General features: G+C 60.3%; 2 protein-coding genes across 2 annotated transcripts in view; one reads left to right on the forward strand and one right to left on the reverse strand.

Moving 5' to 3' along the window:
* The first annotated feature begins 31 nt into the window (after positions 1 to 31).
* Positions 32 to 15,406, forward strand: LOC102458583 (digestive cysteine proteinase 2-like). Its single transcript, XM_075909138.1, has 11 exons — positions 32 to 319; positions 2,561 to 2,620; positions 4,037 to 4,129; positions 4,823 to 4,995; positions 7,450 to 7,693; positions 9,228 to 9,423; positions 10,700 to 10,893; positions 11,966 to 12,057; positions 12,449 to 12,610; positions 13,311 to 13,500; positions 14,745 to 15,406. Exons 1-11 carry the CDS (start codon positions 268 to 270, stop codon positions 14,930 to 14,932), a joined length of 1,644 nt encoding a protein of 547 aa, XP_075765253.1. The 5' UTR covers positions 32 to 267; the 3' UTR covers positions 14,933 to 15,406.
* Positions 15,407 to 20,658: 5,252 nt separating this feature from the next.
* Positions 20,659 to 24,763, reverse strand: part of LOC102458342 (digestive cysteine proteinase 1-like) — a 26,755-nt gene continuing 22,650 nt past the window's right edge. The window contains exon 11 of the mRNA XM_075909137.1: positions 20,659 to 22,199. Within this exon, the coding sequence (XP_075765252.1) occupies positions 22,012 to 22,199 (188 nt within the window). The 3' untranslated portion in view covers positions 20,659 to 22,011. The remainder of the gene's footprint in view (positions 22,200 to 24,763) is intronic.

Raw genomic sequence — 24,763 nt, forward strand, 5'->3', positions numbered from 1 at the left:
CGCCTGCCCCAGGCTTTGCTCTCGCCCTTTCATTTCACCTCCCCACGCCGCCCTCTTTCGCCGGAGCCTCCCTTCCCAGCTCCGGGCCGCAGCAAATGAGCAGTTTGCAAAGACACGCTCGGGCTCCTTCCCCTCCTCTGGGCAGGGCCTGGCTGTGGCCATTGGCTCCCTGAGTTCCTGCTCTTGCTAGCCCGGTTTAAAGGTGGTGCTCGGAGCTGCTGCTAGGACGGCTGCAGCCCAGGGCAGGCAGAGCAGGGAGCTGCCAGGATGGGGGTGCTCCAGGGGGCTGTGCTGGTCGCGCTGTGCAGCTGGGTTGCAGGTGAGTCTCTCGGGGGTGGGGGGTGGGGCAGCAGCATTACAGGGGGAACGTTTGCGCCTGGCCCGTGGGAGCAGGGACACCTGGCTGGCTGGTGACAGGAACAGGGCTACCCCTACCTCGGTACCTCTCTTCCGCCTGCCTGGGAGGAAGGATGGGGCGTGGTTAGCGCGTAGGACCGAGACTGGATTCTAGCCCTTGCTCCGACACAGGCTTCCTGTGTGACCCTGGGCAAGTCACTTCCCCTTTGTGGTTCTCGGTTTCCTTTGTCTGAAGGAGAGAATGAGACTGACCAGCCATGCTGACAAGGGTCTGAGAAGTGCTGGGAGACTCCCACCCGGCTGGTGCAGTGAAATTAGCCTCTGGGACGCTTGGCTCTGACAGTGAAATGTGGCTGGCCATGCTGGAGTGGGTGGGTCTCACACGGGGCTCCGGGCTCCTGCAAGTGACAGACTGGGGAAGCAGCCACTATAGTCCTCAGCCTTATCTATCCCGTGCAGCAGCGCTGGAGCTGGGGGAACCCTGCAGGCGGGGGCGGCTGGGTAGGGGCAGATGGGGCAGATCTAGGCATAGGAGCTGGGACTGCAGGAACTTCCCCGGGGCTCCAGGGAGAATGCAGGATTCTTGCTTTTATAACCAGGCTCTCTCTGGGCACGGGCTGCTGTCCCCTTCCCGGAGGCACATGCCCTGATGCTGAGGCTGCAGCCTGGTACTGGCCGCAGTGACATTTCTACCACGCTCCCTGGCTGAGGGGCAGGAGATCGTTCAGGGGTGCAGAGATCTGACCCCGGCCATGTCCTTTGTCCAGAACTGGCCCAGAGCCACCTGCTCCCCCCACTCAGTGTCACTGCCAGAGAGGGGCATTGTGGGAAACGCAGTCCCCTTGTTTGGGCTTTGCAGTCTCTAGCAGCGGCATGGGCCCTGCAGGTCGTGCTAGCCCTTAGGCCCTGCTCTTACCTGAGACGCACGTAGGGCCATAGGCCACCGTCTCCCTCTGCCACGTGCCAGCTGCCTTTCCCAGTGGCCCCAGCCTGCTGTGGGGGGCCACGACCTGCTCTGCACAGGGGAGCTGCTGGAGTTAAAGAACTGTCCCCCCAGAAGAAAGATGCTGACACAGGGAAAAGCCAGGGCGTGCTGGCTTCACCTGCAGCCGATGACTAAGCCCCAGCTGGCTTCTTGGGGAGCAGAGAAGCTGCCTGCACACCCACGTCCCCAGGGAAGCCTGTGATGTGTCGGTGACGATCGGCGCCTGCGCGCTGCCACACCCATGCAAGCCCAGCGCCACGGCGTAAGCCACGGGACCACTTTCCCCGCCCTCCCCCGCATGCAGCGCAGTGCCGCCCGGTGGGAACGGGTGGGCACGTCCCCTTCTGAGACCCAGGCCCTTTACATAGCTGCCCAAGGGTAGCTTGAGGTGCCTGGCATCAGGCCCCCCCCTTCGGAAATCTCGGCCAAAGCTGCCTTGTCCCAGCCATGCAGCGTGCAGCGAAACAGGCCGGGCTCTGCAGGCGAGCAGCAAAGGGGTGGGATGCAGCCGGGTGGGCACACGGGCCACGTTTCAACGGTCCACGAGGAGATGTCGGGGGGGAGCAGCGGTCCTCTCTTGCCCCAGCGGGCGGGACACAGGGAGGCCGTGGAAGCACCTTCCCTGGATGGTTTAGACCCAGCCAACCCATGGCAGGGGTTAGCGTTGCTGCCCCTTGTCGCCCCTTCTCCCCTGGACTCCACGTGACTGGCGGTGCCTCCCACGAGGACATGGGCCCTGCCAGCTGCTGGTGCCTCCTGGCTGTGGTCCCGGGCGAGGTGCCCAGGCTCGACACAGCTGCAGGGGGCAAGCACCAGGGCAGCGTGCTGGGGCCATCCCCTCCCGCCCTCTGGCCCCAGGCTTGAGGAGACCGAGCCCTGAGACCCGTGGCGTGCGGGCAGCCCAGCCAGCTCCGTGACGTTCCTCACTCGTGCAGCCCAGGGCCTGGATTAAGGATGCTCCTCCCGTTCCAGGACAGCGCCCAGGGTCTGTTGGCTCGTCACCCTCCGGGGGAGCGAGAGCTCGGTGCACGCCCAGAAAGCCGGGAGCTGTGGTCTGCGCGTGCGACGCCCCTGAAGTCCAGCGCATCACACGGCCCTGCCCAGGGTCTGAACCTGGCCCCCGGGGATAACGGGAGTCCTCCTACCAACAGGCAGAACGTCTTGGCTACGAGAGCAAGCCAGCGACAGGGCGGTAACTCTGTGTTTCTTTTCTTTCAGGAAAAGGCTGCAAGCATTTAAGCAAAACCCCTGAATTTGGAGATATCTACCATGTCAAAGGTAATGTTCCCCCCGGGCCGGATGGGCAGCACGTGTGTGTGTGCATGTGCGTGTGTGTGTGCACACGCGTGTGCACACATGCACACGTGTGTATAAGAGCTACTGAGCTACATCCAGGTTCCAAAGTGAGTGGGAGAGCTGGGCGTGGGGCAAATGCAAAACCCAGCCCTGCACGGACAGCTGAACAAACCAGACTGATGTCCCCTCCCCTGAGCCAGGAGCTGGGATGGGCCCTAGGTGGGGGTTCTCCAGCGCCTGCTCTGCCTGTCTCCCCGGCACAAAGCTCCCCAGCCATCCGGATGGACTGGCACTGAGCAGCACCCCAGCCTCTGCCCCACCCGCGAGAGCCACGCGAGAGCCCGGTGCGTTGTGCAAGGCTGCGTAGGGCGAGTTGCTGCTCAGGTTAAGTGAGGCCTCCGATGGGATCTGCCCTTCCCGGAAAAAAAAAATCCCAAGGGAAAGCTGGAGCCAGTAACTCCCTCCCCTCCCACCTCTGTTAACACCCAGAGCTTGGCACCCAGTGCAGCAGGAGCCGGCTCCTCAGAGGCACTGACTCCTAGCGTCCAATGGACAAGCGGAAGCTAAATACACTGAGGCCCTGGGCTCTCGGCCCTCCCCTGCAGGCTTCCTGTCTGGCTGGTCTCACCCTGGCCGCTCTGGGGCAGGGACTGTGCTTTCCTGGCTGCGTGGCCAGTGCCCAGTGCACTGCGGTGCCACCGACCAGCCAAGGAATGCGACTTATTGTTGGAGAGTCGAGGCAGAAGGTCGCCTCTGAAGAGCGTCCGCAGCATCGTCCCAGAACGGCACAGTGGCTGGGCCAGTTGCTCTGCCGCACGTCGCCTGCCCAAACCCTCCTCGCCACACAGCCGCACACGACTGTCTTGCTTCCTTCGATTATCCCCCCAGTGCCAGGGCCTGGCCCTGCACGCGCTCACAACCGCCCCGGCCCGAGCAGCCACGAGACGCCCAAGGAAACGCCCGTGGGGGGAGTCTTATGTCATGTGCAAGGCCCAGTGCCAGCCTAATCGCAGCTTCATTTAAATTTACATGGCTGCCGCGCTGAGCCGACAAACAGCTGATCAGCTGTTTGTTGGCTCAGCGCGCTAGTCTGGACGCTCCCGCGCCGACCTGAAAGCCTTTTATCGACCTCCCCGTTATGCCTCGTAGGATGAGGTTTACCGGGGAGGTCGATAAAGGGCTTTCATGTCGACAGGGGAGAGTCCAGTCTGCCCCGATCTGCTGACAAACAGCTGATCGGCAGAGCGGGGCAGCTGTTTAAATTTAAATGAAGCTGCGATTATTTAAATCGCGGCTTCATTTCCCTTTGCTGAACAAACAAATCTACATGGCTCCGTCGACGGAGCCATGTAATCTAGACGAACCCCAAGTGAAATGACACGGATTGGTGTCCTGCAGGGGTGATCAGCCTGCCCTACGCTGAAATCGAGGAGCCCTTTGAAGCCTGGTACAACAAGACGGGAAATAGCAGCCGGATCCAGTACTATGATGGTAAGTTGCCCTCCAGACGCTTGCAGGGAGGATGTTGCATGATGAGAGTGAGTCTCCTGTGGGTTGGTAGAGCAGGAGGCGCCCATGGGCGGGTCAGGCAGCGCCCGTCGCACGCCAAGTCTTCGGTGCCACCTCGCGCGGCGCTCACTGGGTTCGCTCAGGGGCTGCGGCCTTTGGAGGAAAAGTCGAAGGCCAAGCACTGCTGCCAATGGACCATGCGTTTCCTGGCACCAGGCCGAGGGCCCGATCCTGATAGCGCTGCGCTCCCCACGACTTCACCTGGGAGTGGAGAGCCCGGCGGCCCCGGGAGACACTCAGCCACTTGCCCCACCAGACTTAGTGCCTTTAGGCTACCGAGCCGCGGCCGGGGGCGGGGGGCTGCCACCGCAGAGCTCAGAGCCATGGACGGATGCAGAGTGGGACGAGGCAGAGTCCCCTCCTGGCAGGCTCTGCGCTGGCCTCGGGCGACGCGGCGGCTTTGCCGCAGCCGGCAGCAATTGGGACGTCACGTACAGAGGGCGACACACACCCAGCTGCCGTGGAAGCGCAGGGCTCAAGGGACATTTCCTATTGTCACGCCACAGGCCAGGCCTGGCTCGGCCTTCCCCCCCACCAGGCCTGTGGTGCAGAGCAGCAGGGAGCCCAGGTGGGCTGAGGACCTCCGCTGCTCTATTTCCCCTTCCTACCCTGCAGGGCAGGTGATAACGTACCAGCTGGGGTCGGTGGAGCCATACGGTACCAACTATAAGATCACGCCGGAGACTACCGAGACGGAGGTGAACGTCGTGAAGTGCTTCCAGCTGAACGGCACAAAGGAGAGCCCTGTCACGCTGCAGACAGTCTTTCCCGACACGAACGGCTTCAAGGTGAGCCCTCCCGCCGGGGCCTGGGCAGGACGGGGAAGGAGCGCAGGACGTCAGGCCCTGGGCCAGGTTGACCTCAGCTTAGCCAGGCCGGAGCCAAAGGGGTTCCGTGGAGCTGGGAGAACCTTTAAGCCGGTTCTGAGCTCCAGTCTGTGCAGCTCCTGACAACCGGCCTGCCCAGGCCCTGCATGCCGCCGTCGGGAAATGCCAAGTCTGTCTCCTTGCTCGAGTCCACAGGGCAGGGCACCGGCTTCCTGGCCTCGCCTGGCCTGGGAAGATTCATGCATACGTCCTGTGTAGCCTCCCAGATCCCCCTGGGCAGTGCAGCAGGGAGGGGGCTACAGCACTCCCCTTCTCGGTCCCAATACTCGGAGCAGTTCAGAGTGGGGATGGGAGGGGATAACCAGTTAACCAGCAAGCCTCACCCTGCCTGTGGCAAACCTGGGCACCTCGCAAGCAGGGGCTGCTCCGACTGGGCTGGATCAGCCCCTGCCTGTGGTGGTGGGGGACCCGCTCCAGCTCAGCCAGGTTGGAGCAGCCCCCTGCCCGCCCTTAACTCGGTTAAACATCATGTTTAAGTGGCAAACCAATTAAAGGGGATTTTACATCCCTACTCGAGAGCAGCCACGGGGCTGCTGTAGCCCCAGCCGACTGTCCCCAGGAGTATCCCAGGTAGAGACTGGGGGCATGTTTTACCCTCTGCTCGCTCCTCTCCATGCCCCGCTGCGAGGAGGTGAGCGAAAGAGCTGGACGGACCAGTCCCATGCCCGCTGGGGAAGCCCCGTGTCTAAGCAGCACAAAAATAGCACAAGAAACCACAGAGTCCAGCGTGGTTTTGTGAGCAGCGTCAGAATGGAAAACCCCAATTAGGGCAGGGGGTTGCCTGGCCAGCCAGACCCTGCGGAAGGAGGCGAGCCTGGGCACGGGGCACCAAATCTCTCCCTTCCCAGTCCGGGGAAATGTGTCACCTCTCGTCTGCCCTCTGACGAGGTGGCAGGGCTGCTTGGATGAGCCGTGCGGCGACTCAGCTGCCTGCTACCAGGAGAGCCCCACCGAGGGCTCTGGGCAGAGTCGTGTTCACGTGGCCTGGATCTGACTTGCCCGGGCGACAATTTGGCAATGGCTGGTTAAAAGGCCCGGGCGTTCGGCGGGCCTGCACTGCCACGCGGCCGCTTGCATAGCGCAGTGCCCTGGGGAACGGGGCTCCGGGAAGACACGAGCTCACACTTCACCCGGGGAGTTTTTTGAGCATGGCCTTGTGATGCGCCTGGTGCAGCGCTCGGCACAGTGGGCTCCTGAGCCCCGGATGGGTGCCCTGGGCGCTGCAAGAAGGCAAGCGCCAACACCACATAAGAACATAAGACCCCCCCCTGCAGCCCTGAGGGGCCATCGGGGACAGGATCTTTGTGCCTGGGCTGCCGCTCCAGAAGGAAAGGACTCGGCTTGTCTCAGACCCTGGGGCGGGCAGGAAGAGATCTCCTGGTTTGCAAACGGTGGGGATTCCCCGGTGGCACGGAGACCAGCTGACACGGTGCCCCCTGCTAGCCTTTGCAGCACTCCAGACTAGGGCCACCCACACACAATTGCTGCCAGCCGGCCAGAGGGGACGTGGGGGCTGGCTGTGGAGCCCATGAGAATGGGAGACAGCTGGGTTGGAAGGGGGGAGGGGCATTGCCACGGGGATCACTGGAGTCAGGACTTTTCTGATGGTGGCCGAAGCGTGTCCAGCTCCAGGAATGAAGGATGCTGGGGGAGGGCATGCGCTGGGGGGGGAGGGGAGGCTAGAACAGTGTTTCTCAACCTTTTTTTTATAAAGTACCTTTTAAAAAAAATTATAAGTCCCCCCAGTACCTACACTTTTCAGACATACACAATTTTTTTTCTATCGTTGCAACACATTTGTTTACACAAGTTCATCGTAGCCGGGTGGGCAATGACATTTTTGGGTGTCAAAAGTACAAAACCAATAAAGTGCTGTGAAACGTAACATCAACATTCAGTTTTCTCCAAATTTCAGTTGTGTTGACGTACCCCCCCCCCCAGGCTTCTCTCGAGTCCCCCTAAGGATACTCGTACCGCTGGTTGAGAAACACTGGTCTAGAGACATGATTGATTCTGCAGGCTGGCAGCAGCTGACCTAGGAGCTCCAGGCAGGGGCCAGGCACCCAGTGGGTTAGGCACTGGACGGACACGGAAAAGAGATGGTCCCTGTGCCCAGGAGCCATCTCCAGGGGTGAGGCAGGGAGACGTATTTCAAGGGAGACGAGCTGGGGCTCAGCAGGTGCCTAGCCCCACAGCCGGGCAGCCTCTCCTCAGGGCCGGCCTAACGCCAGCTGCCCGGGGGCAGGACTGAGATGCCGTGGGCAGCGCTGCCCCGGGACAGCGAGGGTCAGTCTCAGCAGCAGGACGCGGGAAAGTGACGGGGCCTCACGCCGGCTCCCCGCCTTGCCCCCCCAGTTCCTGCGGGAGGAGTACTACAGAGGCCAGTACTGCTCCGTGTGGCAGGACGTGTCCGACTGGGGCAAGAAGAAGAACATCTACACCCTGTGGGTGACCAACGCCAGCTGCGGCTGGACGCCCGTCCGCTACGAGATGCGGGGCTTCAACAGCCTGCTGGGCTCCCACTACGACAAGTACGAAATTGACTACAGCGGCTTCGCCCTCAGCTACCCTGCATCCGTCTTCAACCTCCCCACCAACGGTAAGGCGGGGCCCCTTCTCTAAATTCCAGCAGCACTCCCCTGCGAGCGGGGGGCTGCCCGAGACCCGGCCCTGAAGGTGACGTAGACAAGGCAGGCGAAGGGGGGAGGAAGGGGTCTGAGCAGAGGATTTGGAGCCAAGGCCCAGTGCGAGGATCTGGCCCACCCCAGGCTGCCTGCAGCGGAGCCAGGACCTGTCTTGCTCCCTTCAGGTTGCTCTTGGAAGACCTGCGGTGGCTGGGGCGCTGTGCTCAGGGCAGAGGGGAGGTGGCGGGTGGTGCCCTCCACCCTCTTGCCGGGGGTGATCCGGGTGTCAATGCAGGACGTGCCCAGAAGCAGCAACGGCAGAGGCACTCCGGGGAGAGGCAGGGACACGAGCCGCCTCTCCAGCTCCGGCTCCCACGGGCGTTGAGCAAGGGCCACTCCGCCCCACAGGCTGTCGAAACATCAGCGCCAAATGGGACCGTGGCCCGCTCTCCAATGGGGCCGCTGGCTGGGGACGCAGCAGCTAAACCAGCTCGGGGGGAGGAGATTTGCAGCAGATCTGAGCCTCTCCACAAGGCAGCCCGGTGCTAGGTGACCCCTGCTGGCATCGTGTGGCCCTCGGTACCCGGAAGGGCCAAGATCCCGTGCCAGGTGTCCATGCCACTGCCTCCTCTTGGCATCGAACCACCCCAAGGACGTGCCCGCAAGGGGAGGTCGGGCAGGCCCAGGAGGGGCGGGGGGTAGGGTTGCCAGGTGTCCTGTATTGACCCGGACAGTCCGGTATTTTCACCTCCTGTCTGGTAAAAAAATTCAGAAAATACCGGACACCTAAAATGTCCAGTACTTTCTTATTTTTTCCCAGACAGGAGGTGAAAATCCTGGGTGCTTAACGGGTTCCGCAGGGGAGTTGTCTGGGCTGGAGCAGGAAGACAAGAGGGCAGATGGCTGCCAGCGGACTGCTGGGGCCAAAAAGCCTCAAAGGCCTTTCTTAAAGGGGCCATGCTGGTTTTTTTTATTTTTTTATGCTTAATAACTCTCTGGGTCTTTTTTTTTTCTCAACAGAATTTTTTCCCCAGTGGTTTTTTTGGGGGTGGGGGAGGGCGTGTATTTTTGGTTAAACCATCTGACACCCCTAGCGGGGGGAGACACTGAGTCCCAGCCCGGGGCGGTGACAGGACCGGCAGGGGAGAGGAGGCGATGTCCCAGCTCCCGGAGGTGGGAAGAATCTAATCGTCACTGGCAGCGGGGGCATTGTCCCTCCCCTGGGCCCTAAGCAGCGAAGGGGACACTAGCCTTGGGGGCCTGCAGCTGGGCTGAGCTGCAAGTCCAAAGAGAAATGTCCCAGGCAGCAGCAGCAGCAGCAGCAGCAGCAGCAGCAGCAGCAGCAGCAGCAGCAAAACCCCAACCCCGTGCAGCTGGGTGGCGGGAGAATACATTCTGGCGTATCCCCCTGCCTGGCATTGGGGCAGTCACTGACAGGGAAGGGGCAGGGTTGCTCCAAACCGGGTGGGGGGAGCCCTGGGGTGACGGCTGCCTGTGCTTGGGCCCTAGGAACCACGTCCTGCGAGGAGCTCCCGGGGCGGGAAGCCGAGCGCTGGATCCTGGCCAACCCCATGCAGGACTTTGTGGGGAAGCGGGAGGACCGGTCCCACCAGGTGTTCCACCACTACCGGAAGAGGTTCGGGAAGACGTACCGCAGCGAGCAGGAGCTGGAGCACAGGAAGCACACCTTCACGCACAACATGAGGTACGGGGCACCCGGGGCTCCGGGTCACGGTGCAGGAGGGAGCTGGAGCATCGTGCGCTGAAGGGAACAGAACCTGCCGGCGGAGGGAGTCCGGAGGGTTCCCCGGGGAGCTAGGAAGAGACTTTCCCATGGCTGCTTATGGAACCAGCCTTCCTGAGCTGGCCTCAGACTTGGCGGAAGGTGGCCTCTTCATGGGGGCCGAATGAGGCCCACCGGCCCCACCAGCCCCGGCCTAGCAGAGGACTCTAGCTAGCAGCTGGCGAACAGCGTCCAAGGCTTCTCCCGCACGTCTACAGGTGGGGAGGGGGGGCGTGATGGCTGCTCGCGGGGACATCACCAAGCTGGCTCTCCTCTAGCTAGATCCGAGCAGGCTGGCCCAGGGAGGGATTAATGGGGAACGAATGACCCCCAAGCTGGGGCCTTTTTTAGCCTGGCGAGGGACTCCCTGAGCCTAAAACACGAGAGACTTTAATGCCGCACAGTGTCCTGCACGGGCGGTACCCTGGGATCTGTCTAGACTACGCGGCTCTGTCGACGGAGCCTTGTAGATGAGTTTACCAGACATAGGAAAATGAAGCGTCGATTTAAATAATCGCCGCTTCATTTACATCAAAATGGCCGCCGCGCCGTGCCGATCAGCTGTTTGGTGGCACAGCGGGGCAGTCTGGATGCGCCACGGTCGACAAGGGAAGCCTTTGTCGACCGCTCCGGAAAACCTCATTTCACGAGGCATAACGGAGCAGTCGACAAAGGCTTCCCTTGTCGACCGTGGGGCGTCCACACTGCCCCGCTGTGCCGCCAAACAGCTGATCGGCACAGCACGGCGGCCATTTTGATGTAAATGAAGCAGCGATTATTTAAATCAACATTTCGTTTTCCTGTGTCTAGTAAACTCATCTACATGGCTCCGTTGACGGGGCCGCGTAGTCTAGACAGACCCCTGGAGGCCAGCAAGTGCCACTTCCTGTCCCTGGCGCTAGCTCGCTCAGCGCTCCCTGGGGCTGGCTCATCTTTCAGGCTGGCATTGCCCCGTTCCCCTGGCTCCTCCCCGGGCCCAGCCTCTGTGCATCCCCCGAAGCTGGCTGCCGCCCGAGGCTACACCAGCACTCCCGGGGCTAATCCGGGACGTGCGGTGTGTGGGGATTCCTTCGCCAGGGCGGGAGGGCTGTGCCACGTACCCTGCCCCATGGCAGCAGCGCCCTGTGCCAGGGGGGCAGAGCAGTGCCCAAAACCCAGAGCTCGGCTCTCCATCTTCATGGCCTCCCTCCCCGCCCAGGTACGTCCACTCCAAGAATCGGGCCAACCTGCCCTACAAGCTGGCGCTGAACCACCTGGCCGACCGCACCCCGGAGGAGATGGCCGTGCTGCGGGGGCGGCTCAAGAGCGGGGCTCCCAACAACGGGCAGCCCTTCCCCACGGAGCTGTACGCTGGCCTCATCCTGCCTGAGTTCCTGGACTGGCGGCTGTATGGTGAGTTGCAGGGCCCCTGGGGGGGAAGGTGCCATCCAAAGGGAGCTTTTCCTCCTGCCTCCCTTTCCCCACCGCGCTGGCACCGGGGCCCCATTGACCACTGAATTCTTGAGCATTTGGATGGTTCTGTTTTTGGGTGCCCAACGTGGGACCTTATGGGTCCGTATGTCCAGGGAGCTGAGCGCCCCCCCTCCCACCGCTGCTGTGGACGTCGGGGCAGCTGAAGGTGCCCGATGCTGTTGACAGCCCCGCCTGGTGGGTTGTGTGTTGGGTTTCCAAAAATCAGAGGCTCCTAAGGAAAACCCCGGGGGCTTCTGTGGGCATCAGCTGCAGCTGTTGGCAGCCCTGTAATCCAGAGCTGTCTGGGCAGGCAGGCCTGGGGCTGGCACCAGACTGATGCCCCAGGGAGAGGTGAATGGGGAACGAAGGACACTGAGGTAGAGCTGCCCCCCAGCTGCAGCCCCAGGAGCTGAACAGACCTGGCGAGGAGCTACCTGGTCCACTAACACACAAGAGACTTAAATGCCAATTCTAGATGCCACGGAGGCCCTGCCTCAGTTTCCCCATCTGTTAAGTGAGCTGGTGATAATTCACGAGACCCAATTCACGGCTGCTTGTTGGCGCGTGGCGCGCCCCGTGGGGAAGGTCCTGGTGAGATGCAGAGGATCACTGCTATGCACCAGCTGCTGCAATTGGCACAGAGTCAGAAGGTCTGCGGGTTGTCGCCTGCGCGGCCCGTGCTGCCTTCCTGGGCATCCCCTTCGTTGCCACAGAGCTTGCTGGGAGGCACTGAAAAGCGCCCGTGGCCGGGTGCAAGCGCTGTACCTCCCACCCCAACCCAGAGAGAACTCAGGCCGGAGCCCAGCCAGGCAGCCCAGCTGGGGAGCACCAGCAGCCAGAGATGCACCTGGGCAAGCAGCTACAACTTCTGTCTCCTGCACTGGAATGCGGGTAGCTCTTGGGCTGCGAGGGGGCGAGCCAGGCAGGGAGGGAGCCCGGAAGATCAGTGCTCCTGGAGGCACCCGCCAATGGGGCTCAGTCCCTGACCCCTGTTCCCTCCCTCCCTCCCCAGGCGCCGTGACCCCAGTGAAGGACCAGGCCGTGTGCGGCTCCTGCTGGACCTTTGCTGTCACCGGCACGATGGAAGGTGCCCTGTTCCTCAAGGTGAGAGCCCGGCCGCCTCCCGACCAGGAGACGAGCTGCGAGCCCACAAGTCACGGGCAGCCCATCCGGCATCCTCCCTGGCGCTCGGCTCGTGAGCACAGGAGCCCTCTGCAGCTACCAGAGCCCTGCCCGAAGGCCGCCGGACAGCCCCTGGATCGAGGGGGTCGCTACGGCTGCTGGAGGGCTGGGAACAGCCTTTGCGCTGGATGAGGACGACCCAGGCTGGGGCAGCGACTCCCCCCTGCGTGGCCGCAGGTGGCGCAGCCGGGGCTCAAGACTGACGGGTGGTGGAAGTGGAGGAGCTGGGATCAGCCCCGCTAGGTGGCTAGCTCCTGAGCCTGCCTCCTGGCTGCGGCTTTGCAGCTGAGGTCCTGGTGCCCTGTCTCCCCAGACCGGCGTGCTGACATCGCTGTCCCAGCAAGTCCTGGTCGACTGCTCCTGGGGCTTCGGGAACTACGGCTGTGACGGCGGCGAGGAGGCGAGCGCGTACGAGTGGATCAAGAAGCACGGTGGCATCGCCACCTCCGATTCCTACGGGCCGTACAAAGGCCAGGTGAGCCCGGTGCCCTCTGGCTTGGCTGCAGCACGGGCTGGTGGAGCAAATCCCTCGGCATGGCAGCTCTGACCCCACAGAGCCTCCACAGCGTGCGCGCCCCGGGCCAGTGAGCCAGAAGCAGGACATGCAGCCTGCCAAGCGGTTGCCATGAAGGGGGACTTCTGCCTCCAGCGGGGCTGAGATCTCTAGGGGCTTGGGGCCCTATCCCATGGGGCTGCTCCAGCAACCCCACTTAGAGCCAGTGACAAGATACATCTGGGCAAGCAGCAGGGGCTGCTGACAACACGCCCTTGCTGGACCCTGTCACAGCTGCATGGCCCCGGTAATGCGCTAGCCAGGGACTTGGAATACCTGGGCTCAACTCCCAGCCTGCTGAGTCACATTCCTCTCTCTGTGCCTCAGTTTCCCTTTGCAAGAGCGGGCAAGACTCCTCTGCCTACAGGGAGTGTAGCGGGAAGGCATCTGGGCACATCGCTGAGCGGGGTTCTAGAAAGGTTCATTGTAGACTGGACATGCCCACTGCCAGAGATGCTTCTGGCTCCCTTTGACCCGGGGGGCGTCTGTGGGTGAGCACACGTGTGTCTGCCCAGCTGCGGCGCCCTGCTCCTGGGGGCCTGGGCCTCGCTGGCGCACACAGAGTGGCTGCGGTCCCCTGTGTCCGCGCGCCGTGGTGCCAGCTCCGGGCTCTGCCTTGCAGAACGGCTTGTGCCACTACAACACGTCTGAGCTGGTGGCCAAGGTGCAAGGCTACGTCAATGTCACCTCGGGGAACGTCACGGCCCTGAAAGCCGCCATCTACAAGAACGGCCCGGTGGCCATCAGCATCGACGCCTCCCACCGGTCCTTCTCCTTCTACTCCAGCGGCGTCTACTACGAGCCCAAGTGCGGTGAGTACGGCTGTTCGCGGCCGAGCATCTCCCGGGATGGCTCGGGTTGGCTCCACCCGGTACCCAGTGTGACGACGCATTGGGGTTTTCCCATCTCCTGCACCCCCGTAATGGCACGAACAGACTCCACCAGCCAGTAGAATAGAGGGTGTTTATTGCTTCTCCAGAATACAGCACAGCACAGATGTAATCTGGTTACAGGGCAGGCCTAGGATGCCTCAGCCCCCCTTGAGATGGGGGAGACTGGGCCCCTAAATTCCAGCCCCTTTCCCTAGGCTGTCTCCTCCATGCTCCCAGACAGAAACTAAACTCACTCACTTCCAGCCCTGCCCCCAGCCAGGGCTCCACTCCCCTTCTTCCCATTGTTCCGCTCCCTGGCTCCCTGGGAGATACCTGTCTGATGAGTTTCGAAGCCCCCTTGCATAATGACTCATCCCCTGCCCTGCTGGGCCATGCTGCAGCCAGCAGCCAGTGGAGGTCACTCACAACCCACTGCCCAGCATAGCAACCAGCAAGGCACCCCCCACTACGTCACACCCAGCAATGCTGGGACACCGGTAAACGAGGATTCCTCCAGCTCTCCAGAGCCGGTGTGGCTGGACAAGTGCTTTGCAGGGGTCTGAAGCTAGGGGGCAGCGACGTCTCCTTCCCCAGCTGCATGGATTCAGGGCCCACAAGCCAGCTCAGAAAGATGGGGGGGAGGACGGGGCAATGGGTTTGTCAGAAGACTAAACCGGAGGAACTCACGGCCTGGAGGAGGATTATGTTGCGCCAAGGCAGGGCGGTACTGAGCTGTGGGGGAGGGGACCCAGGTTTCGTATCTAAAAGGGGCACCTGGAATAAAGCCCAGCTGGTTTGCTGCCTGCTTCCAATTTAGTACCAGGCTGCAGAATAGCATCTGAGCCCTGGGGCCACAGCTCAGATCAGACCTGCAGGGCGCAGGCAGCGGTGTCCCAAGACTAGGGTCACGCTGGCTCAAGAGACGCACTAGAAGCAGGGCCGGGTAGGGGAAGCCAGGACTCCCCGTTTCCAGTCTCAGCTCTGCTGTTCATTTGCTAGGTGATGTTGGGCTCGTTATTTAAACCCGGTGTCTCAGTGTCATTGTGGGGATGACCCCACTTATCCACGGCCACACCGTGCTGGGTGATGGGTGGTTGAGAAGCCAGGCATTGCTGGTACAACTAATGTGCCTGTTAATGGTGCAGCGACCTCTGCTGACATTTATTCCAAACTCCCCTCCCCAGGTAACAAGACAAGCGACTTGGACCACGCGGTCCTGGCGGTCGGCTACGGCGTGCTCCAGGGGGAGCTGTACTGGCTGGTGAAGAACTCCTGGTCCACCTACTGGGGGAACGACGGCTACATCCTCATGTCCATGCAGGACAACAACTGCGGGGTGACCACGGATGCCAGCTACCCAATCCTGGAGTGACCCCAGTTCCCCTCACCATCCGAGCCCCGCCCACGGGGGCGCCAGGCCTGGGGGAGAACACAGACTGGGACGTTGCTTGGCAGGTCCGTGTGGATTTCACCCTAGCAGAGACACTGGCCGGGGACCTACTTGATACAGTCCCCCCGCCTTGCCAGGCGCTGGCCCTGGTCTGGAGCGGATCAACGCTCCGTCCTCTGGGCACTAAGTCCTCAAGTGACAGTTCAAGCAGCCACTCGGGGAGGAAGGTGGGACTATAGCTCTGCAATCAAGGGGGAGGGGAGGGGAAATTGAGGTGTGGGGGAGGTGTGGTAAAGGGAACAGCCTGTGCATAGCGGGGAGGGCTGTACATGGAAGTCTGTCCCCCTCGACGGCAGCTTGACTACTGGGCAGCCCAAAAGAGCCCCCAGCACACAGCTGATGTGGCTCGCTCCGCTGCGGGCAATAAAGTAGCTGGGAAAATGCTGGCTCTCTGTTAAACCAGGAGGGGGAGTTTGCTTCCCAAGGCGGTTTGGTGTCACACTGCTTTCTGCACCCCCTCTCCCAGCTCACCAAGTGCCCCTACTCCTCCCTTAACCCACCAGTTCCTTCCTCTATCTCCACCCTGTCGAGAGGCCCCCTGAGCCTCGTCTCCTTCCATTGGTGACTTAAGCATCACCCAGTTTACCAGACAGCTCATCAGCCTCAGTCTGTACCCACAACCCTCTGGTCAGGGTCTTCTGGCCCGATGGCCCTAGGCCATAGAGATCCTCTACGCTGGGTATTATGGCCCACGGGCCCAAGTCCATATGCGAGTCCCTTCTGCTCAAGGTAATACGGCCCTGTGGTCAAGTCCATATGTGAATCCCTTCTACTCAGGGTAATACGGCCCAGTGGTCAAGTCCATATGTGAGTCCCTTCTACTCAGGGTAATACGGCCCCGTGGCCCAAATCCATATGCGAGTTCCTTCTACTCAAGGTAATACGGCCCAGTGGTCAAGTCAATATGTGAGTCCCTTCTACTCAAGGTAATACGGCCCAGTGGCCCAAATCCATATGCGAGTCCCTTCTGCTCAGAGTAATACAGCCCAGCAGCCTAAGTCCATATTAGGGATGTAATAGTGTATTCAATTAACTGATCAGCAAAAGCTTATAGGCTAATGCTCTAGACCACACGCATTTCTCCCCTCCCCGCCACCAGGACATTTTCTCGCAGGCTGGCCGGCAGCCCAGCTCAGTCCTGGCTGGCGTCGGGTCCAGGACCTACCCCTGCGGCAGCTCTGCATTTAAAGTGTATGAAAAGATAAGCAGGCAGGTCGCCTGCTTCAGTCCCAGCTCATGCCAGGTCTGGGAGCTCAGACCTCCCCTGGACAGGGGCTGCTGCCACCCTGCACTGCTGCCTCTGATACAGCGCAGGGCGACAGGCAACCAGGCTGCAAAGGGAGCTGGTTTTTAAACTGGCTCCCCTCGTGGACCAGCTCCCGCCTGGCACCCCACGCTGCTGCCTCTGATTCAGAGGTAGCAGCACGGCGTGGCAGGAGGCCCCACCCCTGGGTTCTACAGAATAGTCAAGTAACCAATAAGAATTCATGAGGTTAATCGGCTATTCAATGAACTGATATTGAACATCCCTAGTCCATACACAAGCCCCTTCTACTCAGGGTAATACGCCCCGTAGCCCAAGTCCATATGCAGGTAGAAAATATGCAGGGGTATGTAAGAAGGGGGAAAATCCGGGCCCTCCCTCTCCACCGAGTCCTAGCCCAGGGCCCTGTTGGCAGCGGGCTAGGACCCACTGCTCGCTCAGCAGGAATCCTGCTGCAACACGCTGGGCGCCCGGGGAGCAATTCCCCGCCCTGGGCTGCTATCGGGACCTGGCAGACGTCCTCTCTGTGTGCTCGCTCTCGTTCTGCAGCTTCTCCGGTAGCCGCTCTCGGCCCAGCTGCTGCGCCGGGGTCCGGTGTCGCTTCCTCCCCTGGAGCTCCCTCCGCACTTCCTTCCCCTTCAGCAGGCAGGCCTGACTGTGCTGCTCCAGAAGCCTTTGTAGCCAGTCTCCAGTGGGAGCATGCCCAGCAGGGCTGTGGAAGTGGGGGTAGGGTTGCCAGATACATTCACACGAAAAAATCCCGAACATGGCGGGGAAAAAATTGGTTAAGCAAAAAAAAAAGCATCTGGTCTGACTTCTCTCCCCTCCCCTCCCCGCCCCAGCCTTCCGTCCGAGAAAAATAGAAAATACCGGACATTTTCCATGTCCAGTATTTTCTGGGTTTTTTTACTGGACAGAAGACGCAATTATCGGACTGTCTGGGCGAAAACTGGACACCTGGCAACTCTAAGTGGGGCCCTCTCAGCCAGCTGGGCCAGGGAAACTCCATTAGCTCCAGTGCGGGGTTGGTGCACCCCATCACCCCCTGCAGCAAACCTCCTTCTCCCCCAGTCCCTGGAAGGGGGCTCTCTGCAGTGCAGCTGCTCTGCTGGTGCTAACATGCCCCCCCCGGCCTGCTGGAGGCCTCACTGCTGCAGATGGAGCTTCCTGCCAGCCAGGCTGGATTGATATTAGGAACCCTGAGAAGAGCCAGGCCGGATGCAGCTGACCCCAGTTAGAAGCTGATCTTCATTTCCTGCCTGGGCCCAGCCAGCGAGTTAGCCCGACCTTCCTCCCAGCCAGTCCGCACTGAGGTCCCTCCCGGCCAGGCCCAGGCGGGGCAGCTCGGACGCCCCTGCCCGCTTTGAGGGCCGGCTGCTGAGCTGGTGTAGGACGTCTCCAAGTGCTGCCCGTTCGAACGACAGCCTGTCTGGCCTGCTGCGCGCTTCTCTCCCCCAGGGCTGACGGCTGGGGTGGGAGGGAGCGAGAGGCAGGGCTGACATTTGAGACTCGAGATGCCCCCGTCAGGCCCAGCCAAAGGGTTTGCGGGGCCCAAGGCAGGACGCCGGGACCGGCCGGTGGATGATGAATCCTCAGCAGCGGGGGCCCCGAAAGCGTGGAGCCCACAGCGTTTGCCTGAGGCCTAGTGTGCACTGGGAGCCGCTACCCCTTTCCCTGGATCTGAGCTCCCATCCTAGGGAAGCTCTAACGTAGGCCTCCCCTGCCTGGGCTAGGGGAACCAACCCAGCTGCGGCCTTCGGCCTGGCAAACTGGCTTCGGCCCCCCAAGGCGGGGGCTGGAGGGAGGGTGCCCAGGGAACAGGGGACGGCTGCCAGCCAGCCGGGAGAGGCGGAAGAGTCACGCCTGGGGGGGCAGAGGTAGGACAATGCAAGGGCCCCGACAGCGGACAGGAATCCAAAGCTCCTGGTTCAGGGCTGGAGCCGGGGAGAGAAGCCAGGGAGAGATTTACTGTGTGCGGCAAGTCATCTCGTTGCTACCCCAGCTCCCAGCCACTGTCCTGGGCTGGAGCGAGCCCTCAGGGCTGAGCCAGCCAGGTGGCTCCTGCCAACAGCCCCAGAGAAGCCGACCGGCCTGTCTGCTGCAGTGCGCGTGGGTGGGCTCCCAGCTCGAGTGCTGGCCCGGCCTGGGAGCGTGGTGGGGCTTTGGGCTCCAGCGGCTGGCCCTGCGCGGGGCGTAGCTACAGTCCGTGTTAGCGGCGCGCGCTCTGTGGCTGTGCGCCCTGAGTGCAGGCTGACCCCAGACGATCCCACGAGCCCGAGAGACGTTCACCTGGGCTGGCTCCGCAGGAGGGATCTAGCTGCCCGGCCCTTGCTCCGACACACTAAGCGCTAACATTGCCCCGTGTCTGCAGGGAACTGTGGCAGGCGCTTGCGTAAGGAGCAGGGCGCAGGCAGTGGAGGCGGCTGCACCCAGCCCACTGTTCTGGCACCAGCAGGCAGGGGACACCCTGTCTTCAAGCCTCGGGTCACAGCAAGGAGGGAGGTTCTGCTCCTGCATGGGAGCCACAGCCAAGGCTCGGGCACCGCGGGAGGCTCGTAGGATGGGGGCTCCTGCTCGCAAAGAGGAGAGGAAAACAGGCTCTTCCACACGGGCACTGGGGGCAGCAGGGCTGCGCACCGTGGGGGCTGGCGTTGGCCTGGCACGGTGCTCGCCTTGCGGAGATGCCACAGCCCAGTTCTGCATTGCCGAGGGCACGCCGGCCGGCCGCAGCCTTTCCATTCTCGGGGCTGCGACCGCGGGCGGCAGGGAGCGCACGAGACTGTCTGAGCAAGAAGCCCAGGTTAGATGAGCCAGGCCTCCATGCTGCCCGCAGTGCTGGGCAGAGGCTCAGCGGGGAGGGGTAATAAAGCCCTGAACAGCTACCGTACGGCCATGGCGAGAGAGGGGCGCTAGGGTAACAGACACAGTAGGCAGGGACCTTGCTGACTGCAGTGCTGGAGACTGGCGCGGGCGCCCGAGTGGGAGCGCTGGGGCAGGGCCAGCCGGCTGGGGAGTGGAGATGCGATGCGGGAGGAGAGCAGGCCTGGAACTAGCTTGCCAAGGTCACCTCTGTGGGGACACTCGTGAGCGGGGCAGCAGTGATATCCCAGCATGCTCTGGGGTTGCACCCTGGCATTTCTGGTCCTTGCTGTGCCGGCTGCCAAGTCAGAGTCCCTGCATTCCTGCTAGTCGCCCCCAGGACTCCTGCCACGGGTCTCTGTACCCTCTGCCCCCGGCCCCCAAGCATGCCAATAGCTGGGGGAGCTGTGCCCAGCGAGGGATTCTGAGAACCAGACCTGACCTCGCCTAGAGGTGATGCTTCTGTGCAGGGTTCCCAGGAGTGATTCCAGCGCTGCCCAGCTGATTTGCAGAACTCCCACATCTCAGGTGCACGTGCCTCGGTGCCATAAAAAATTGACTCCGCACATGGATGAAAAATTCCACATGTGGATGGAAAAGATTAGAAGGTCCATGGGGGATCCCAAACATGGAAGGACCGTTCTCCAGGCGGGGCTCGTAGTTCTGCCTGGGCAACCGTGCAGCGAGAGACACAGAATGCATGGTCTGAGCAAGGGCCCCCAGCTCGGAAGAAAACAAGCAGCTCCGAGGCTACAGCGCTGAGGATGTGGAAAGCGACCAGACTCCCAGTCCCACAGAAAAAGCCGGGGTGCGCCGGGCTGGCTGAGTCAGCGCTTGGCTCCTCAGCCTGCTGCATGGGTGGGTGCTGGCGACTCCCTTCTCAGAGTCACTCCGGCATGGCAGAGTTCAGGGCCACTGCACCCGGATCTCCCATCCATGCAGTCCCCACATCCAGCCCCTGTGCTGCTGGAAGAGGGAGACTTCCTGTCTCTGGAGGCCACAGTCTCCCCTGGAGTGACGTGCGCCTGTACACACTCTGCTGGGAGGCCGTGGCTAGCAGCCCCCCTCAGTGCTGACCCTTTCAGAAACAAAGGACACAGAGGAAGCTGAGGGTTTTGGTATCTGGGTCTGGAGCCACTGGACCTTACTGGCCCAGGGAGATGCAGGGGGCAGCTGGGGATCAAGCACAGTAGCTGGACTCTGGCTCAAATGATCAGCAAGGATGTGGAGGTTTAAAGGGACATCAGTAGGGTTCCGAGTTAACACCTGACTGAAAAGAACAGGACAGTTCACACAGCAGAGCTCTGGTTTCAGGCTCCCGCTCACACTCAGTCTGTGTCGACGCTTTTCTGCACAACCCTCCGGACTGGCAGGATCATCTCCAGAGCTGAGGCTCAGGAGCAGAGTCCCACAGCACCGCGGAGAGCCTGTAGTGGAGGAATCCAGAGGGCTTGGCAGACGTGACAAGGGACCATTTCTGCTTTCCCATGTGGCCACCCAAGCCTAGCTGGGTCCCCCAGTCCACTCCATCCCGGGGGGAGCCCAGGCCCAGCCAACAGACAGAAGGACAGAAGACTGTGCGCTTTTGCCAGTGAGTTTATTGACGGGACCGGAATCAGTCACATCAGCTGTTTCCCTTTGCCAGCTCCAGGCCTGGGAGTTGCCCTAGTTACCGTAACTTAGTGTTTCTCAACCAGTGGTACGAGTACCCTTAGGGGTATTCCAGAGACGTCTGGGGGCTACTTCAACAACTGAAATGTGGAGAAAACTAAAGTTTTGTATTAATTTTTACAATGCTTTATTATTTTTGTACTTTTTACACCCAAAATTTCCTCGCCCACCCAGCTATGATTAAGTTGTTTAAAACAAATGTGTTGCAATGGTAGAAAAAAATTGCGTGTCTCTGAAAACTGTAGGTACTGGGGGTTCGTCTACAAATTTTTTTGAAAAAGGGGTACTTTATAAAAAAAGGTTGAGAAACACAGCTGTAACTCCCCAGACTAGGGAGTGCAGGGAAAGGGCTGGCGCAGGACCATCCGGAGATCTGGAAGTGCCATAGGGAGAACCCCTCCTTTTAGTTCCCAGAAGCAAAATGCAGGACAATGTAGCACTTTAAAGACTAACAAGATGGTTTATTAGATGATGAGCTTTCGTGGGCCAGACCCACTTCCTCGGTTCCCAGTGGGAGCGAGGGCTCCCCCTACCCACAGCAGCTGGTCTGACTTCTCTCCCATCCCTTCCCCGGGCCAGGCTGCTCCATGTGCAAAGCCTCTCCCCCTTCCACAAAGGGCTCTCCTGCTCCCAGCCTCTGTGATGCAATGGGGAGGCGCTGGCCACACCTGTCGGCAGAGCCGCACCAGCTTTGATCCAGCGAGATCAAAGCCTGCTTGAGTAATAGTGGCAGCCTGGCTGGCGGAACCGACTCGCAGCTGCAGTAGGTACCCAGGCTATTTGGGAGGCTGGCCTATGGGCTGCCGTGGCTCCCCTGGCGGTGTTACTCGAGCTAGCTTTGATCTCCCTAGATCAAGGCCCACTGAGACTGTGGCTCATAGTTCTCTGGGGTCTGCGCCCGCCTCTCCAGGCTTGCAGGCACACCTCGGACTGCGGCCGAGCCAGACCCTTGGGGAGCTGCGCTGACATCTGTGCCAGCTAGAGGGGGCTGGCCATGCCCAGCAGCCCCAAGAAGCTCTCGCTGCCCTCAGCTCCCATTCAGGGGACGTCAGGGCACTCAGCACAAACGAGCAAGCACATGGGCCAAGCAGGATCAGGCGCGAAAGCAACAGAGCTTGGTCCCGTCCACCACACACATCAACCACACGTAGCCTGACAGACTGACCCTCCCCCGCTCACTTCCCTCGGCCCCAGGAGTGGCTGGAGATCAGGCCAGGATGGGGTACGTGGCAGCCGTGGCCACCCCGCAGTTGTTGTCCCGCATGGACATGAGGATGTAGCCGTCGTTCCCCCAATAGGTCGACCAGGAGTTTTTGATGAGCCAGTAGCTCTCTCCTTGCAGGACCCCGTAGCCCACGGCCAGCACCGCGTGGTTCAAGCTGAGGGTGGTGTTCCCTACGGCCGAGAGGATTATTCTAAGAGGGGTGGTTAAGATTCTGTGGCCTGCACTGTGCAGGGGGTCAGACTAGATGATCATAATGGTCCCTTCTGACCTTAAAGTCTATGAGTCTATGAGAGGGATGGAGATTAGCAAAGGGGATTCTCGAGCAGCTATTAACCCCACTGTCGTTACTCAACTCCAGCCTCTGGGCTCTTGCATTCCCTGGAGGCCAAAGGACAAGTCTCATGCTGATGAACGGCATCAGCTGAGTGAGGACTGCCCAGGGGGGCGAGGCCACGGATACAAAGGAGGCCACAACATCCATCTCCTCTGACCTCCTGCCTGACCCAGCTGGAGCGCCCCACTGCACTGTGTCTGCATCAGATGCCGCAGGTTAGGAACCTCCCAAGATGTGGCTTCCGCTAGGCCCCCCCTGCATGAATCAAATTGGCGAAGGGGACAGCCAGGTACTGTTTTACGAGGGGCCATGCCAAGGGAGGGCGAGATCAGCCGCCTGGCTAGCCTGCTTCTGCCAGAGAAGGTATTCGGTGCAACAAGATGGACTCTAATCGCCACCTGGTGGCGGAGCCCATGAAAAGCTCTGGCCAAGCTCTTCATGCAGGGGGCTGGTGTGTTGCATTGGAAGCCCCCCAGCATGGCTCCGCTCATCAGGGGTTCTTCAGGCATGAGAAAGCAGGATCTGCCTAAGCGCTGTCGTCGGAGGCGCGTGGTTAGGGGCAACGCTTGCGGAAGGGGGGCAGGACTGCTGGGGATGCCAGGCATGGAAGTAGTGGCTCACTGTGACTGAAAGCATCGTTGTATGCGTGACACACTGTCGTGATCATTGCTGGGCAAATTATGCCTTGTGAGGGGCCGTTTGAAAAACCGGCTGCTCAGCGACATCGCCGGGAAAGGGAAGGTTCTGCGTGAATTCCCCCTACACGATGCTAGTGCACGTTCAAACCGCCCTGCCCTGCCCTGCCCAGGCAAGAGTAGTAAAGCAGGTCTCACCTGAACAAAGGAATGTGGGTTCACCCCAATGTACAGGGAAGTAGACAGGGTCCTAAAACCAGCAGCGTGTCTGCATTTCAGCACATGCCGGGGAGAGCCACCTTCACCCACAGAACCCACATCACCTTTACTGTGTGAATAAACTTTGCATTGAGGGGGAAACTCAGAGGAATCCACTTTGGAATGTGAAGCTATGTCTACACTACAGGGTTTTTGCGCAAAACTCCTTCAGTGCGTCCACACCTCAAGCGCCTTTTTGCGCAAAAAAAAAAATCCAGTAAATCGACCGGACAGAGGGCTTTTGCCTGTAGAGTTATGCCTCTCCCCATGAGGCATAACTCCTTTTTGCACAAGAGTTCTTGTGCAAAAAGGAAGGTGTGGACGCTCAGCAGGGGGTTTCGTGCACAAAAAGAGCCTATCACAAAAAGCACAGGTGCTCTGATGGCCATTCTGTGAATAGCAATCAGAACTTCCTTATTCTACATGCAGTGGACGCTCACTTGCGCACGCTTTTGAGGTGTGGACGGGCTTTTGCACAAGCTTTTGTGGAAGATCTCTTCCACTAAACGCTACTTGCACAAAAACCCTGCAGTGTAAACAAAGCCAGAGTGGATTGCAAAAGTGAGAGGCAAAACCACCCAAGTGATCTCTCCCTCTCTCAAGCTACATCGATACTACAGGGTTTTTGTGAAAAAACCCGTGGAACATCCACTCTTCAAGCATGTTTTTGGGCAAGAAAATGTACAGTGAATCAACAGAACAGAGGAGTTTTGGTGGTGGAGGTATTCCTCTTTCTACAAGGAATAACTCCATTTTGCACAAGAGTTCTTGCACAAAACGGTGTGTGGGGACGGGAAACAGGTTTTTTGTGTGCAAAAACAGCCTATCGAAAGAAGCGCAGGTGCCCTGGTAGCCATTCTGTGAATATCAATCAGAGCTTTCTTGCGAGAGATTTGGACGCTCTTTTGTGCAAAAGCGCATCGCTTTTCCGATGTGCTTTTGCAGTGTGGACATGCTCTTGCGCAAGACGTTTTTGTGGAAGATCTCGAGATCTTCCACAAAAGATCTAGATGCAGCCTCACACACACACGTGAGAGGACAAAGAAAGCAGGCCTTTGACTTTGAGGGAGATCCCTAAGAATTTGGTCAGCAATGTCGCTGGGAACCTGTGGTCAGGGTTTGACCTTGAACCAAACCTTGCTTGTGAAGTTTTAGCTGCCAGGAAGTGTTTTAGCTTTAGCTTTCTCGTAACCATTTCTGACTTCCATACCTTAGCCCTGTGCACATTGAAAACCTCTCTCTCCGTCGCTGAATAAACATGTTTTATTTTTAAAATAAACTACTCCAGGGCTGTGATGAAACCAAACTGCTTGGCATTAGGGGGAAATGGACCTTTAATATCTGAACTGTCCAGGAAAAGGGCTGGGCAGTGAAGAACATGTGATGAGAGAAATCTAGGACTGGGAGGGTGTTGGGGTCACCCCAGGAGTAGTAACCCAGGCTGGTGGAAGCCAGAGCAGGGCTGGAGTGTTGCTGACAGGCTGCTGGGGGCAGAGTAGCTGGAGCA

This window comes from Pelodiscus sinensis, chromosome 25 (assembly GCF_049634645.1).
Source record: "Pelodiscus sinensis isolate JC-2024 chromosome 25, ASM4963464v1, whole genome shotgun sequence".
Taxonomy (NCBI): Eukaryota; Metazoa; Chordata; order Testudines; family Trionychidae; genus Pelodiscus; species Pelodiscus sinensis.